We start from the raw sequence: 18,862 nt of genomic DNA on the forward strand, positions 1-18,862 counted from the left end.
TCAGACTGAATTGAAACAATCTGCATTCAAGTACAAATTATAGTATTGTTGATATAAAGATTTAATAAAGCAGGGTCTAACAGAGATAATTTGGGTTACCCAAACAAACCCATGTTCAGGTTGAGCCATGTTCATTGATTAGTTATGGCTTGGAAGAAATCACTCCAAGTATAAAAGATATAATGGCTCGACCTATATTTATTAATCTGTCGCCGAAGGTGTAATTTGTGCTATTTCCTGAGCGCTTTACAGTGTGATATTTTCAGCTGTATTTTGCTGATAGAGTATAACTTTATAAGAAAATACGTTATAACTGCCGTTGAGGGCAGTATATACTCGAGCAGTCCACAGTCTCTTACAAACGCTAAGGGGTTGCACAAAAGAACTGGCGGGTATTGTGATGAGTGATGCTGACATTACAACTACAAACATATAGACAATTTACAACATGTAACAAACATTTAATCTCGAAAATATCTTGAAATTGGAAACTTTTATTGCTAAATACCGTTTTACCAGGAGGCAATAAGGTATTACCGGTAATAATACGTCGTCCGCTAGCACAGTGTCGTATCCGTGCATCCCTCTCTCATATGGAGGCAGTAAGCTGAAACATTATACATTAACAATTCATGTTGATATTAATATCATATCCGTAGATCATAAATGGCAGATAAACAACAGACAGCGATTAGAAGACATCGCAGCTTTGTTCGTTTCAGCCAGAACATAGCATTATAGTGTAATTTACAAGAATGGAATTTAAATTTCTTATATAAATCAAAATATTGAAAAGAGAGTAAAATACTGTTTTAGTCGGTGTCTTTGCTAAACACTACAAGTGTATTTATCCTGGAATTCAAGAAACTGATATAATAATCGGGAAAAAAAACATAATGCAATTCGTCGACTACCTACATTGAAAAATGAACATATGCTGGTAATGGTCAATAAATTTGTCATTATAGTTTCAAGATATTGTATTCCTGTTTTTTTTTTAATTATAAAATCGGGTTGTTTGGCAACAAATCCTGAAACATGCGAGCACTGAAGTTAGCTTTTGCCTCTAATCTTCTAATCACAGACAAAATTACCATTGTTGTAAGACCACTTTATTATATTTTAAGAGATTGTTATAAATTCTGTTGAATAATATTTCTCACGTACTGTACAACATAGTAATAGGTTTTCTACAGACCATACGCTTTAACATTCACGTTATCTTGTATTTTATGTGTGTATGTGTGTGCAATAATTCCAAACTTTGACACAACTGACTTATATGATTCAATATAGAACATCGTAGTCCGTAATCGTAGTTTTTGGTCTTTTTCAATATAATCCAACAGTATACCCTTTATAAATAATTCGAATGGCTCGAAGCTGGAGATCGTATCGATATATGATATAGATATGTAAATGGTTTGTAAATTGAAGAAGTCATATGACATCGTGCGACAGTACACTTACTACGCCAATTTTTTGAATTTTTTGCTATTCACTCACAGTTTAAAGGGGAACCGCTCAATCCCATGGATTGCACCAAAGAATCATGGGACACTATTGTTTATGTTGTTTACAATGTTAATCTATCTTTTGTTATCTATTGTTATTTTAATCCAGAAAGTAAATTTGTTGTGAAATTAAGCTTAACTGGAAGGTGCCCCTTTAATAACCTGAAATTTGGCAAGGATGTTTTATATGACTCACCTTTGGATTTGCAGATAATAGTTACAATTGTTAGTTACGTTTGCCGGAAAAATAGCAACTGGGTCAATGAAGACTTAGTACTCTGACAGACAGACAGACAGACAGGCACAGTTTTCAAACTGTGAGAAAATGTGTCAGAATATCGTGTTGTTCAGTTTTTGTTGAGATAACCTGGATGCAAAACAAACTAACATTCGTATATTTATGTACAACTTGCGGAGTAAATTGTTTAGCTCCAGCTTCCTATCTCGTGATACTGGTCATGGACGTGTTCACACGCCAATCTAGCAATAATTACAGTACTACACACAATATGCAATTGTTGTTTGACCTTGTCTGCTATATGCATGCATTCTTGGCACGTGTAAGGTTTTTTGACAATGGGTGACACGAGGGACTATATGAAAATACTAAACTGTGGTACAAGGACAACATAATTTAATTTATTCAACAACTACATTCTTTTTATTTTCGATGTAAATATATGCATGCTCTCTCATGTAAATTGATGGACAATTGGGTCAATTGTCTCAGTTGATGATGTTATCAGATTTATGCTTCTGACATGAAATCTGGCTTATAAAGCAGTTTGTGGGACAATCTCCGAAAATACACAAAATAGTAATAAGCTCTCTCAGTAAACATAATAAAATAGTCGAACAGACTACTCGCCAGCAACATTTAAAAAAAAAATAGTGTTAACTAACCATCTAGGTATGAAATTAAAACATACAGTATTTTAAAGAAGCCATTACAAACTTTTAAAAGAAGGTCAAAAATGTTATTTCCACTAAAAGCGATAATTGCCTATTGAAAATGTAGATATGACAATTCTACTCTCTGTGTTCGACAAAATAATTTGCCAAATGTTAACGTATGGTTGGGAAATAAGAGACTGCCCACAAAACAACAGTGGAAGAGGAGGAGCAGCTCAACTCTTGTCGATTTCTTCTAGGAGTGTCTAAAAATACACTCATAATGGGAAGCTTGGCAAATAACAACTATATATGTTTTATTAAAGAGAAAATCAATATTATATACCCGTTTATTAATTACTGACAACTCTCCCATAAGAGAGGCTGCACTAATTAACAAACAGCTAAACACCAAACGATAAAATGCAGTGGAATCACAACAAACACCAATCAAGCTCAAATTATAAAAACCAGTGTAACTACTAGTAGTACAGGCGTACATACAGTTAAACACCAAACGATAAAATGCAATGGAATCACAACAAACACCAATCAAGCTCAAATTATAAAAAACAGTGTAACTACTAGTAGTACAGGCGTACATACAGTTAAACACCAAACGATAAAATGCAATGGAATCACAACAAACACCAATCAAGCTCAAATTATAAAAACCAGTGTAACTACTAGTAGTACAGGCGTACATACAGTTAAACACCAAACGATAAAATGCAGTGGAATCACAACAAACACCAATCAAGCTCAAATTATAAAAACCAGTGTAACTACTAGTAGTACAGGCGTACATACAGTTAAACAGAAATATGAACAAACAGTTAATAAATAATGACAACAATGACAATGAAACTTCAAAATGTTCATACAACATGAATAAATTAAGAACGTACACAGTTTTTTTTAATAAGAATAGAAAATAAGAAATCTATCTGACCAAACTAGAAAACATTGAACTACGAATAGTTGAATAATGATGCAATATGGGCGAAAACATATAGTTTCTGGTACTTCTGTTTGATAGTATATATTGATAGATGCATCGGACTATGGTTTATCATGAATTGAAAACGCTCTTCTCGTAACCCATATCTGAGTTTTTATTCGATGAATCCAAAGAGATTATCTAATACGCATGCGCACTTATTGTCTGGGTAACCAATCACTGCATATGCGTATTAGTGTTTTTTTATTTTTTTTCTAACAAATACTGCTGTATGTCCTGCAAGCGCATTTTTGTTAGTTTATGATAAATCGTAAATTGTCCGATTTGTTCCACAGTATGGAATATGGAGTATCGAACAACAATTTAAAAACATATATGTTTTTCTCCATATTGCGGAATCCGATTCGCAAAACTTAGTTTGAAAGCTGTAACGGATAGATACAGGAAACCGAAGACAGGATTTGTTAATTATTGTATGTGATAAAGAAAATATAAATTGAGTTCTATATATTTTATGTATATCTTACCCCACTTATAATCAGCAAAGACAACGGCTATATAAAAAAAAACTTTAAAATTAATTTCTGAATGGAGACGGGAAAAATAAAACACACATCAGTTTTCTGTCCGGAACTTGCCGACTCACATTGTCGCAAAGCGCCGACTTGTCGTAAAACTCGTATTTGGACTACCTCAAAACCAAACTCTGCACAGTTAGATGCGCGTTACGTAAAGCGAAAAGACCCATGGGAAAGAGATTGCCTCAAAACATGCAAATTTTGAGGAAGGCGCGACATTGCACTTTTTAACGTTATCCGATATTATCGTCTAAAAATGTTAGACAGGTCTGTCTGGGCAACTATTGGGACAGTTCGTTTTTCTCCGATATTATCGATAATATCGTCTAACAATATCTAAAAAAGTCTAAAAATGTCTAAGTTAGACAGGTCTGTCTGGGCAACTATTGCGACAGTTCGTTTTTCTCCGATATTATCGATAATATCGTCTAACAATTATCTAAAAAAGTCTAAAAATGTCTAAGTTAGACAGGTCTGTCTGTGCAACTATTGGGACAGTTCGTTTTTCTCCGATATTATCGATAATATCGTCTAACAATATCTAAAAAAGTCTAAAAATGTCTAAGTTAGACAGGTCTGTCTGGGCAACTATTGCGACAGTTCGTTTTTCTCCGATATTATCGATAATATCGTCTAAGAATTATCTAAAAAAGTCTAAAAATGTCTAAGTTAGAAAGGTCTGTCTGAGCAACTATTGGGACAGTTCGTTTTTCTCCGATATTATCGATAATATCGTCTAACAATGTCTAAAAAAGTCTAAAAATGTCTAAGTAAGACAGGTCTGTCTGGGCAACTATTGCGACAGTTCGTTTTTCTCCGATATTATCGATAATATCGTCTAACAATGTATAAAAAAGTCTAAAAATGTCTAAGTTAGACAGGTCTGTCTGGGCAACTATTGGGACAGTTCGTTTTTCTCCGATATTATCGATAATATCGTCTAACAATGTCTAAAAATGTCTAAGTTACATAGGTCTGTCTGAGAACTATTGGGACAGTTCGTTTTTCTCCGATATTATCGATAATATCGTCTAACAATGTCTAAAAAAAGTCTAAAAATGTCTAAGTTAGACAGGTCTGTCTGGGCAACTATTGGGACAGTTCGTTTTTCTCCGATATTATCGATAATATCGTCTAAAAATGTCTAAAAATGTCTAAGTTAGACAAGTTTGTCTGAGAACTATTGGGACAGTTCGTTTTTCTCCGATATTATCGATAATATCGTCTAACAATGTCTAAAAATGTCTAAGTTAGACAGGTCTGTCTGGGCAACTATTGGGAGAGTTCGTTTTTCTCCGATATTATCGATAATATCGTCTAACAATGTCTAAAAATGTCTAAGTTAGAAAGGTTTGTCTGGGCAACTATTGGGACAGTTCGTTTTTCTCCGATATTATTGATAATATCGTCTAACAATGTCTAAAAATGTCTAAAAATGTCTAAGTTAGACAGGTCTGTCTTTGCATCTATTGGGACAGTTCGTTTTTCCCCGATATTATCGATAATATCGTCTAACAATGTCTAAAAATGTATAAAAATGTGTTTATAGTGGCATAAACTACTAAAAAAGGTAATTTACCCGGACAGCGATTTGTCGAGAAATAAATGTTTTATTATAATCATCCAGGATTTGTTTTAGTCTGAAAATTATATTCCCCGTATTAGTATTGCCGAAACGTTCGTCCACTGATTATAATTAAAAAAAAAATGCGTCCAAGCATTACGTTGAACCTCAGACTAGTAATACAAGTCTGAGGTTGAACGTTGAAAACATTCGAAGGGAATGACTTAATTTTACCTTTCCCACGTTCAGTTAATTTGAATAAAAATTACAGAATTAATTAATTATAAACCTCAATAAATACTTTATCTTTCTAAGTATAAACAAATAATCCTTGACAACTGACAGCGTAACGAAATATATTTACTGAAGAACGATCGGATTGCGCTAGTGGCGGACTTAACAGAAGTACATAACAATGCCACGTATAGTATAAACTAAATGTTTATTTACGTACTTTAATAGATAGATAACATGTAAAATGTGTTAATGCTACTATTGTCTCAGTGAAAACAGGACAAAAAAGTTTAATAATGCAATTTAGTTCACGACTTGCCGCGTAGAGTATAAATAAAAAGTTTATTTACGTACTTTAATAGATATAGATAAAATGTAAAATATGTTAATGCTACTATTGTCTCCATGAACATAAGAAAATATTTCCATGGCTATTTATTCGTAATGCGGAATGAAGTATAGTTAATTCTTACACGAGTATGTTGGGTTTTTACGTAACGGCCGTAGAGTTGTCTTCCTTCCTTTCGGCTTTAAAGCATTTCCCACCAAAAACACCGAAACGCTGGAAACAAGTTAGCAAATACCTCTCGCATGTCACATTACCGATAAAATGTAATATGACAAGGTTCCCGGTGGGTATGGGTGTCTAACTTAGACATTCTTAGACGATAATTTCGATATTATCGATAATATCGGATAAAAACGATCTTCCCCAATAGTTGCCCACACATGGTTGTCTAACTTAGACTTTATTAGACGATAATATCGGAGAAAAAGTTAGACAGGTCTGTCTAGGCAACTCTTGGGAGAGTTCGTTTTTCTCCGATATTATCGATAATATCGTCTAACAATGTCTAAAAATGTCTAAGTTAGAAAGGTTTGTCTGGGCAACTATTGGGAGAGTTCGTTTTTCTCCGATATTATCGATAATATCGTCTAACAATGTCTAAAAATGTCTAAGTTAGAAAGGTTTGTCTGGGCAACTATTGGGACAGTTCGTTTTTCTCCGATATTATCGATAATATCGTCTAACAATATCTAAAAATGTCTAAGTTAGACAGGTCTGTCTGGGCAACTCTCGGGAGAGTTCGTTTTTCTCCGATATTATCGATAATATCGTCTAACAATGTCTAAGTTAGACATCTCTGCCAGAATTTCATTAGATTTTATTAGACGATAATTATCCGATAATGATTTATATGACATTGTCACGCCTTCATGAGAGGCAAATTTTGCCATAAATGATCCAACATGGCGACCACACCACCAAAATACGTGAGCACAAAAGTTCAGAGGTGAAACGGAGGGATTGTTGTAGACTGGTACGCAATTGACGTTGGCCAGGGAGATGTTTACACAGCTATACGAGAGGTCGGTAGCGGCAAGCGAGTTTCGCCCAGACAACTTTAAGAACATATTGTCCAGAGTGGCTGTCCCGCGTTTCTTCCGCATCGATGAGAGAAATGGGAGAGGAGTGGAGGTGTATGGTGGCCTAAAAGTCGGTCAGGCGACAAATCAGTTCGGTTGCTTTGTCCGCATTGAAGTCGACAAAACTGCAACGAAAGCAGCAGAATCTCCTTGGTCAAAGTTCCCTTACGGGGTGAAGAAAAGTTTCTTATTATTTTTTTTTTCATTTTCTGATTCGGATAATTTGCTTGCACACACATTCAGTAATATGACGCATTTTCATCAAGATTCATGTACATAATTTTCTGCATCCAAATTTGTGTTGACTCTCTGTTGGTGTTTTTTTCAATATCGAACCTCTTGTTACATAGTTGAAGTAGTTCTAGAGCATTTGTGTCTACACTTAGTCTATCTGAAGTGTCACTTTAAAAGCTGTAGTTTGAATGTCAAAGAAGTTAATTTCCAGGTTGCTGTTGACAAACTTATTACTCATTTTTAATTACTTTTTTTTCAATACAACACAGTAAGTTTTTCTTTATTATTGAGTTGATGTGTATGCCTTTGGCAAAGCTGACATCTGCCTTATCCTCTTGCCTTTTCAAAATCAAAGGTGATGATACCTGTGACAGTAATACAGTACGAAATGTGTACATCAGCATGTGCCTCCTACAAATAAAGACTTGTTTTTTTTTTGATACACTGTGGTTAAATTCGTAATAATAGCTCCGTAGTCCTGTGGTTTTAGGAGCATTTTTTTTTTTTTTGGCCGATTTTTTTTTCGTCCTCTCGCATTAGTTTCGGGGTCTTCAGAGGATGTCATCCATAAAATCAAATCAGTGTGGCCTAAAGTACACACTGTGGTGGTTTCTACCATGTTCGTACTTATGTCGTCATTGCACTTCAGAATCCGTATTTTGAAACAATGTATGTATAAGTAAGAATACTATTGAACTTGTATAAAACGATATGAATAAAGCGATTAACAAAATTTTACAAATATTGCCAGTTTCAACAACTGTAACAATGCTTCACAGATACATGATTCAGAAATTACTTTTTTATTAATAATATTATATCTTATATGTAACTTTTACCCTTATTTCGTTCGTGTTATGTACATTTAGTGGTCATACTGCTGATCTCCATGTAGACAGTTTTGTATCCATTAAATAAATAAATAAATAAATAAATAAATAAATAAATAAATAAATAAATAAATAAATAAATAAATAAATAAATAAATAAATAAATAAATAAATAAATAAATAAATAAATAAATAAATAATAAATAAATAAAAAAATAAATAAATAAATAAATAAATAAATAAATAAACAGACTATGTTTATTTAAGTTGAAAGTTAGTGCATGGAAGTATAGTTTATAGTTCCATGGTTAGTGTAATCACTTGTATCACCAGTATCCTGGTACTTGTCGTGCCTGCATAATTGGAATTCCAACTAGATAAAACAAAGTATATATTTAAATACTTAGTTTAAATTTGGTCGCCATTGTTTGCGTGAACCAGTTTAACTACATTTATTGAAAAGCTTAAAAACATTAATTAATGTTTGTTTTAATAAACTGTCAAATGCAATCGATTACGAATTTTTGAGTCATGTCTATTTTTTTTTGCTCACCTGACAAAAACTCCACAAATTACCCAGAATGCCGTTTTTTCTTACGTCATTCTTTTGCCAATAATCCAACATGGCGGCGGCTATTGCAGCGCAGGAGCCGAATCGCCGAGATTGACTGTCTTCGTTTCCTCGGCATTTATAAAAAAATATTTTCGTTTTAAATTCGGTTTTCTACATTATTCGGCAAAGGGCGTCAACAGTTAGCGTGGGTGAAAAAATCGTAGCACCTTCGAGAGCCGTTAGGTTGTAAACATGCCTGCTACACTGCAGCTGACGCAGCCCGAGCACTTCCTTCTTGGACCCTCGCTTGGATCCAAGTTCAGTGATATGTTTGTCACGAAAGAAGAGCCAAAAAGGTAAGACTGAATAGATGAATTGTGATTTGTTATGCCCATCAATATTGTTTTTAGAGTTATTTAATTTCAAGTCATTCAAAATCAGACATCTGAACGATTCTTTATTTCCATTTGCAGAAAATCGTCCCCGAAAAGAAGCAAAACGAAAGGTGGATCGAAGAATGCATCAAAAAGCCGGGTAAGTGCATCAGTATAGTTATCCCCATAATAACGCACACGATAATTGTACCCAAAATGATTTACAGCGCGAGGATCATTTTCAATTTTAATATATTTTTTTTCTCCTAAAAAATGAAACAGTTCAATTAACATTGATATGTCGAAAACGTGTATCTAAATTTCAATCAATGATTCGGGCGTTTCTCATCCAGTAGCGACAGTGCTACTAATAGTGCGTGTAGTAGTGCAATGTGCCTGATTCGATCCGTCTGACTGGTGTAGTTAACATGAAAATGAAACCAAATGATTACATTGTTTGACATACATGTGTCCCATTTCCAAGAAAGTTGTTGTCAATTCAACGAAATGATCATTAATTTAATTTAATTGAACTGTGGTATGGCATATACCGGGGTAATTACAATTACAAGTATGGTTATCAAGTGCATCCAGCCAGTGATGTCGATCAATAACATAGAAGTATCTAAATCCCCCATTTTTATTTATATTTTCTCCAATATTCAAATAGTTTGATAGTTTATTAATTCAGTTTACAAAGAAATTCTACAAATAATGACACTAATACCATATGTCTCAGCGGTTTTCTCAATAGATTCACCACTTTACGTTTCTTTATACTTGAGCTCTGTTATAAATGTCATCTAAGCATGAATATTTTTTTAGATTAACAGTAAATTTGAAATGCCTTTAGACTTTTTGCTACACTAAATGTTTTATGAAATTTGTATTCCTGGTAGGTAGATAAGTACCGTAGGTGCATACATACATACATCATGTATGCATGCTATTATGCATACAAAACAAATTGCACATTCATATTAATCATATTCAGTCATTGTTCATGTAAAGACTCATTATATGACATGTGATTTAGTGAACTGTGTCAAAATTTTAAAAATTACCACATTGTTTAACATAGTCTATTGTAATATTTCTGACTGAAAATTATGATATTTTCTGCATTACTGGGCAATATTTAAATGCTAGTTATTGTATCTGTTATAGCATAATTCACAAGTGATACACCATGCATCTTGTACGCATTGATTAATTATTCTTGAAGAGGTTCTATAACAAACAAATAAGTAAACAAAAACCTAAATTGTGACAAATGTATTCATTATAACTGTTGTGGCGTTGAAGTAATTTAGCCAGGGCTTCATTTCGAGAGTAAACATTGGTATTTACAAATTTGCACATTTGATCTGGGTAATTAATGTAATTATTATACATCTAGCAACAATAACAAGAGAATTTATCTTTCTGTAAAAAGTTGTGTGCATTTGTTCCAAAACCTATTCTGACTCTGTCAAACTTTCAATTTTTTTTTCTCATTTGGGACATCTCTCATTAAATTGTTGCTACAAGCAGAATATAAATTGATAATAATAATGTTACCACAAAATTACTGGTCGATATGATAGCTGTGATGGGTTCATATTAATCATATGCAGTTATTGTTCATGTAAAGACTCATTATATGAGAGGTGATTTGGTGAACTGTGTCAAAATGTCAAAAAGTACCACATTGTGTAACATAGTCATTATGAATATCACAAAATTACTGGTTGATATGATAGCTGTGATGCGTTCATATTAATCATATGCAGTTATTGTTCATGTAAAGACTCATTATATGAGAGGTGATTTGGTGAACTGTGTCAAAATATCAAAAAGTACCACATTGTGTAACATAGTCATTATGAATATCACAAGAATACTGGTCGATATGATAGCTGTGATGTCTTCACGCATACATGTACCTTGTGGTATTCTCATGGTAACCTCTTTCAACAAATACACTGTACATAATATGTAAATATACTAATAAAATACAGTGTATGTAGCAAAATCAAAGTCCACAACTCTCACATTTTTTAGAGAAATGAACTGTGCATTTGCAGATCAAATGTCTCAAAGTGTGTAGCTGAGTGTGCTGGCGAAACTCGTGCAAGTGTGCCAAAAAATCAAGGGAAATCGTTACAAAATTCTAGTTTTTTCTCAAAAATGATAGTCAAATAGTGAATACAAACCTTGCAAACTAATTATTTCATGAATATTGCCGCATATCATGTTCTTTTGACAAGTTATTGGCATAAATAAGGTAAATTCAAGCGGAAGGTTCCCGGATAGATGTAGACATACGAATATGTTAGCAGTTAGACACAGGAATATGTCTACCTGTATTGCACGAATCTGATTGGCTGTAATGGTCATGAGGTATAATAATGTTTAATATTAAATCTAATATCACTGTTGTTTATATAAACGTTACACATTTTTTGACTGGCTGAGCTCAGCGGATAGCAACAATTGCAACATGCAATTAATATTCATCAGTCAAAAAAATCAACTTGTGTGAATGTTTTGGTGAATTTCTGATTTCTCATCGTTATTTATCGTAAAAGCTATTATAATACACTTAATAAAAATAATTGTTTTTTCAAGTGCATAAATTAATAGAATAAAAATGTAAATTATTTTTTTCAAGTGTGCGAATTAAAAGGGTACTTTTTGATCAATTAGGAGTCGTTTTGTTTTTAGAAACATTCGGCAGGTTTATGGCATGGGTGTTACTGTAACACACAAAATGTCTTTGGCGATGGAGGTTTGGATACAGTATGCAAAAAATAAGGCAGTGTGACAAGTTATGGCCAAGAGTGACATTAAAAAAATGTATTTGATCTCATCAGCATTTAATTGAAATCGTCACTGGTAGGATGTGTTGTAGTATCTCGCTGGCTGTGATCACTTGGTGAGATGATGCAACACATTAACAAGTGTTGCAACATGTTTTTAAAATTAATTTGATAAATAATGATTTCTTTGCGTTCATTGTCTGTTATGCATAAGAAGTGTGAATAGGATACTTTTTATAATCTTTTTTGAAATGTTACAAATTGATAGAATACATTTATTGGGTGTGCAAATTAATAAAGACCACAAATGTTTACATTATGCTTGAATTTGTTAATTGTTCGGTTAATGCAATTGAATCTTTGCTTACAAACTAAATTATTCTGTCTGACTTTGTTTCTCTGTGTGAGACTTTCCCTCTTGCTGATCAACATCATAACAGTTTTGCCAGACTCTGTATAGTCTCACTCATGTGTCATCTGGTGGATATCCCATTACTAAGCATTAACCACATGGCAGATCCTGAAAAGAATGTTTTGTCAGCATTTTCAAAACAATAACGGCCAAACAAAACGAACAGAAACTGTTAATGATTCATAAAAACTGTTCAGTATGTTCAATCGTCTCATTGATCTCTGTGAAATTCAAACCATTAAACAGGTTTGTGACTTTGAACTTCTGTTGTGCATTTTAAAACAAGGCATTTTACGCACATTTCAAGCCCGCTTTTCTTTTTATCATACTACTAGAAAAGACCTCTACATATGTATGCATGTAGTTGGAAGGGTTAAAACTGTCATTCCAGGCTGTAATTTTCTTTTTATGTACAAAATGAGTGTTGTTTACTCGTGTATGAATATAAAGGGATGAGTGTCCAAAGAGGAATCTCTGAATACAAATCTTTATTTAGTTTGTTAACCTCAATAAATAAAGATGACTAATGTATAAAATGCTGTATTTAACATGTATTTTAATTTGACAGGACTCCAGTTTGGATTCATCCAGCTATCAGATACCTAACATTGAACTGCCAAGCAATCCGTCTGCATTCAATGTATTTGCAAGCATTCGTCATTCTGTGTTGGACAGACATCTAAAGGATAGGGTCAAAATCCTGACATCAACAACAGCAGAAAAAACAAATGATTCTGATTCCGAAGATGATGATGAAGCAGATAAACTTAAGGATTCCCACATGAAAGTACCCAAGGTATCACATTGTTTATTGCAATATTTCTTGTACATTTGATGTTCACATTATCACTAAATGTGCAGAGACATTACATTTTATGATATTAATTTTTACTTAAGCTTTATTTATCTGTATCAATGCAAGAAAAAAAAATGACATGTCTTTAGCAACCATGACTTGTCTTATATTGTTGGATACCATAATATCAAGATATATAATTTGTAATTGTTTTACTTTTTGATGTTCAATAAATGCATTATGCATATCGGTAATGCATATTTTGAAGAGATGGATGGATGACATATTCATGTCAATTGAGAAATTAAAAACATGTACATATTTAATGTTTTCATACATTTCATATATGTTTATTTAACTTTTTTATTGCTGTGTTTAGATTGTAGGCATGGGTATGTCAGGTGTATTTGAATTGATCAGAGAAACCAAGACAACACATCCAGTACTATGTGGAAGAGCTCTGCAGTCGTTGTTAGATATCTTACAAGGTCAAACACCAGAAGGGTTATCTAAGGAACCACCACTAGTTATAGGTATAGTGACACATAGTTAGATGGTTGATTTATGACAAGGATATATGGAATGTTTTGAATCAGGTTACAGTTCTGTGTAACTATGTTGTCAAATAAGCTCTTTGTTCAACTGTTTTTATGAGTAACAGATGTATTGCATCAAAAGTAAAAAATGGGAACTAATTAGGACCATTTTTTTGACAGTTGGTGGAGATGAGTTTGAATGATTATTTCCATTTTAATTGTTTGCATTTATTGCATGTTACGTGATTCTTCGTTACGAATATGTTGATAATTTATGCGTCTGTGTTGGCGCCCGAACTTTAGTACTTTTTTTCTGTTATCTGCTTATGTCACATGTTGGCCATGTTCAGTACTTTTAGTCTCAATTTCGTGAGCAGTGTAGTACAGGGTGTATGGCCTGTATTGCTGTTCCAGCACTGAATAAAGATATCTATTCATAAAGGATTTGCTTTCTAATCTGTTCTGGGAAATCTTCAAGTGTTTTATGGGACACATTCAAGTTTTTATTTTTTCTCAACTGCAACAATGATTCAACCTTTTTCTGTAAAACTCGAAACTAAGACAGTACATCATGCACATACACACACACATATCTACAACTGTTTCTGACCTTGTCAAATTTGAATATATGGTTCAGACAATTTGGATCTTTGGTAAAATTTTAATACAAAAAGAAAATTCAAATAGTGTGCTTTTCTTTGACTCTGAACATTTCTCAGCGATATGATATTTATTACATCAATATTCTCATGCCTGACTATAGCGGTCTGTAAATTCTTAATTTTTGATTGATGATTTCTTGCATTTCAGATTGTTTATTTGAATTACTAATGGAGTTGACAACGGACAGTGATACTGGTAATAGTGTACCCGATGGTCATCAGTCACTCTCATCTCTTGGTTGTTCATCCTTACTTAGTTTAGTTGTAGCCAGAGGAGACACAGGAAAGCTGCTCACTGCTATCACTGCATTATTGAGGAGCAATACACATACAGCCTTACAAGCGATCAAAGTAAGTTACCTCAGTTTTGTTGGGATAAGTGTACATCGTGTACATTGACTTCTATATGTGAACTGTCAAATGTAGTTAAGTATGTATGTCTTGTTATCAAGGACAGTAAAAAAAAATGTGATTATTTGTCTCCACAAAAGTCTGCCCATGTCATTTCTTGCATTAAATATGCTTACAAGAGACTTAAATTTCAATGAAAATTCATAATGCTTACAACACAGACAATAGAAGACTATCTTGCAGTTAGGTTTTAATACAATGCCTTTAATAGGAAAGATGTTTCTCTGCTTCATATACAAATCAACCAGACATCAACCAATTGATGCATTATTAATCACAAAACACGTAGGCTTAAATACTGGAGTTTCTGTTAATGCATTTGTCATGTTGAACAAGCCTACAATCTAAAAGGTGATTGGTTTAATTTTTGCCATTAATTGTTAAATTTGTGAATTAGAATATTCATGTTTTTGGTGGTTTTGCAACTTATTCAATTACTTTGCTTTGGTAAACATAAGGCCATTATGGCTGATTTAATACATATGTGTATACTGGCATTTATCTTGTGCATTATTATAGTTGTGTGACATTCATACAATGTTATTACCATGGTTGTATATGTAGAACATTAAAGTACAAGAAAATTGATATAACTGGTATTCAATCTGTTATTTCACTGAGAATACAATTTATTATTTATTCTTAGTATGCCAATTAGTTTATACACTTTTAAATTATTAATTGATGTTCATTTCAGATCCCATTAGTGCTAGGTGCTCTGCAGAAAAGTGTACAGTCTGTCATTCTTGGTAAAACTCTTCATCCAACTTGGTTGTCATCAGGAGTTACAAATAAAGCATTACTGGACTCTTTCAATATATCACATGTACCCACCGGTAAGATTGTTTTTATGTTTGTACAATTCTCTTGTAATCTAATCAGACCCATGTGCATATAAGGTGTCTTGCATACAGTTGGTAGTATAGTAGTTGTGCTAAACAATTCTCATTTTAAGGTACGATTTTTCCTTTTCAAAAATTCTGTTTTCAGCTGTTGTCTCCATATATGCACGTGTATTAACATTACCTGGGAAACTGGCGACATGTCAGTTATGTGTGGAAATACATATACCAGTACATCAACATTATATAATATTGGTTTTTTTGTGCAATCAATTGATATTTTTTGTGGTTCGGATTTTTGTAAGGCAACAAACAAACTAATTATAAGCAACACTTGACAATGCACTGGACTGGGTTAATTGCATTTTTAAAGTTTCAACACAAGTAGAAAGATGACATGAATCTAAAAATCAGCTTACTGGGATGTTATAAATTTGCTTTCTAGCAGTGCACACATTTGGTTGTAGTTTTTTTGTGTTCATGAACTTATATTTCTCTATATGACTTATATGTTTAATGATATATGCGTGGGTAAGTTATTTCCACTTTACATGTAGGCACAACTCAGCTAAATAAAACATTAATAGCTTAAAGCAATGATTTAGTGTTGCTTTCAAGAGGACTACATTGTATTTGATGGTACTTTTTCGTGCTTGCTAATGTATTCTACTTTTGTCAGAGATTAAATATGAAAAGTATGCAATCTTGTCTTTCAAAGGCGAGTGTTCAATCCACTCATCTATCACTTGCCCAAATTGTTACTTTCTAATCCATACCATGTTGAAATGATTATTACTATGTTATGTTGTACAGTTATTAGTTTCCAGGCCATTCAATAACGGCCAAGCAAACATGGCTCCTAGCCATTTCAATCAAATGTACTGGGCAATATGTGAATATAATTAGAAAGTAATTCACTGTTCTAGTGTGAGTATGTGTGGTATTTTATTTGCAGCAATTCAATAGTTGATCATTTTCCTGATGAAAAATTACTGGCTTTTGCTAATTATTTTCACATATTTCATTTCTTTACTTGTATAGATGGGAAACAAGAAGGCACTTATGGTGCCATAGCTAGTGATGGCAGTTATCTTTACATTCACAATAGTCTGGGTCTTTTTAAAGTTGGCACTGGATATAATAGTACTATAAAGGTATGTTAAAAAACATTAGCTTTCTGATTTCTTAGATGAACACTGCCACCAGAGCTGCTGCTACTTCTGTTCTATTATTGTATCATTAAAGTCTGATGTAGCTGGCGGCTCTGGTTGCTCTCAATATGCAGTCACTGGTGTACTGACAATTTTTTTTTGAGTCTTGAATGTAGTTTTTGTGATGTAGTTTTGAGGGGTGTACATTGGCTTCTCTGTGCCGGCTACTGGATATTAAAAGCTACCCAAGCTTGTAACTAATCAGATTGTTGTACATTGTGTCTCTATGTGGTTAATTCAAATGCAGGTAAACAGGTGTATTGAGTACTTGACCTTCACATGAAGCTTGAATAAATGACAGGATACTGTTCACATGAATTATGATATAATCGTTTCAATACATGTTAGTTGTGTTGCCATAGCATTGTGTCTTCATAACACTTTATCTGTATCTCATAGGGACATGTGTACAAATCACGAAGTGACTTCCACACAGCTGATCAAGGCTGGTTAAGTTTTGTCAAAGGTTTACTGTTCTATCAGTATTTAGGATCTAGAATTTTAATGAACATTAATATTGAAACTTTGGAAGAGGAACGGCCATATGAAGTTACAGGTATGCTATTTTCAGTTGAAATCATAGGATATTGTGAAATAAATATTTATCCACCTGCAAAACATTAGAAAATATATTTTTTGCGTCACGGAAAATACATAATAAAATACAGCTCTTCTTTCCCTAGTCTTGTAGTCATTTCTTTGTATAAAATGTGGAGCTATTTGTCCAATCGTCCATTTGAGTTACCTATAGTAGTACCTATAATGCAACAGCTATTAACATTAAACTTTACAATTCTGTACTTCCGCTAGAGACATATTTTTTAAAGGAATAAATTGAAAATAACGCTTGTTTTCATATACACTTTTTTTACCCTATTCTGTAAGTACGCCCACCCAATTTTTGGGACAATTCTTGCTAGAACACTGTGAGACAATTAATTTCCTTCACAAGAACATTTTTATTGTGTGTCCAAACACTCAATTTTGTAAACATACCACAAGAGGGTCTTTGAGACTGGGAATCTCGGTGACTTGCAAACAACCTCAAATTACAAAAGATTTCTAGCAGTGATGGTTTACAGTAATCTGTGCAAATCAAGACTTGATACTCTGTCTTGTGTGCTTGTTAAACCCTGATAAGTATACATGTAGTATTGTTTTGACTGGTTTCTTTATTACATTACTACCAGGGGAATCCGGTGATAGCTGTGTAATGTTCACAAATGGTGATACGATAGGTGAAATATCAGCTGGCAAAGATGTAAGTATCCTTTATCCATTGTCGGTTTCTTTTTAACACTCTGCCTGCTGAACGAATCATAGACATAGCAAAATTAATGGAAAAAAGGTATTCAACACTCAATGTGTTAAGTAACAGCATACTGTAGTTACTAGACAGATTATAAAGTAAATATTTTTTCCCCCTTATGCAATCTGAATTTCATATGGCAAATGGTTGAATCAAATGGATAAATAATACAAAATTACCAATTGTTATAAAATTAAGGCATTGAAAAGTGGAAAATTTGGAGAAAGAAATCTCAATAAAATCTTCACACACAGTGAGGAAACAAAAAGATATTTTATTTTAAATGCATGTAAACTCATCCTGCAACTAATCTTGTTTTCTGCACAGTAACTAATGGTGAACTTCTTACCTTATAATATACATGTTGTCTTATCACATTTGGCATCATAGAGCCATGCTGCCCATACAGTGTGCAGTAAGTTATGGGTGACTTACAATGTGCTATTTTCACTTTCTAGGATGGTTTTGTGATACGAAGTTATAGTCCGCTTACATCACCAATGCCGTGTGTAAATGAACTACCATTCAAATTGGCTAGGAAGTGTTTGCTAGCATTCGGACAATCAACTTATGATTCACAGAAAGAAATCCATACTTTGTGTAAGTTGATAAGTTTAATATTTTTAACAATTAGATTTCTACTAGGTTACCCTTTGGAAAAAGTCCAAAATCTCAGGAAATTGACCTATGTGCGTTTTTCTCTGACATTCCTAGATCGATC

At 33.2% G+C, this 18,862-nt stretch overlaps 1 protein-coding gene across 1 annotated transcript in view; it reads left to right on the plus strand.

Annotated features, from left to right (window-relative positions):
• Positions 1 to 8,838: 8,838 nt before the first annotated feature.
• Positions 8,839 to 18,862, plus strand: part of LOC100368165 (E3 ubiquitin-protein ligase MYCBP2) — an 81,807-nt gene continuing 71,783 nt past the window's right edge. Inside the window, exons 1-10 of the mRNA XM_085498125.1 lie at positions 8,839 to 9,143; positions 9,261 to 9,321; positions 12,943 to 13,170; positions 13,550 to 13,703; positions 14,517 to 14,719; positions 15,477 to 15,615; positions 16,663 to 16,775; positions 17,232 to 17,388; positions 18,023 to 18,093; positions 18,600 to 18,741. Of these exons, the coding sequence (XP_085354251.1) occupies positions 9,040 to 9,143; positions 9,261 to 9,321; positions 12,943 to 13,170; positions 13,550 to 13,703; positions 14,517 to 14,719; positions 15,477 to 15,615; positions 16,663 to 16,775; positions 17,232 to 17,388; positions 18,023 to 18,093; positions 18,600 to 18,741 (1,372 nt within the window). The 5' untranslated portion in view covers positions 8,839 to 9,039. The remainder of the gene's footprint in view (positions 9,144 to 9,260; positions 9,322 to 12,942; positions 13,171 to 13,549; positions 13,704 to 14,516; positions 14,720 to 15,476; positions 15,616 to 16,662; positions 16,776 to 17,231; positions 17,389 to 18,022; positions 18,094 to 18,599; positions 18,742 to 18,862) is intronic.

Source organism: Saccoglossus kowalevskii, chromosome 4, assembly GCF_978046115.1.
Source record: "Saccoglossus kowalevskii chromosome 4, keSacKowa6.1, whole genome shotgun sequence".
NCBI lineage: Eukaryota > Metazoa > Hemichordata > Enteropneusta > Harrimaniidae > Saccoglossus > Saccoglossus kowalevskii.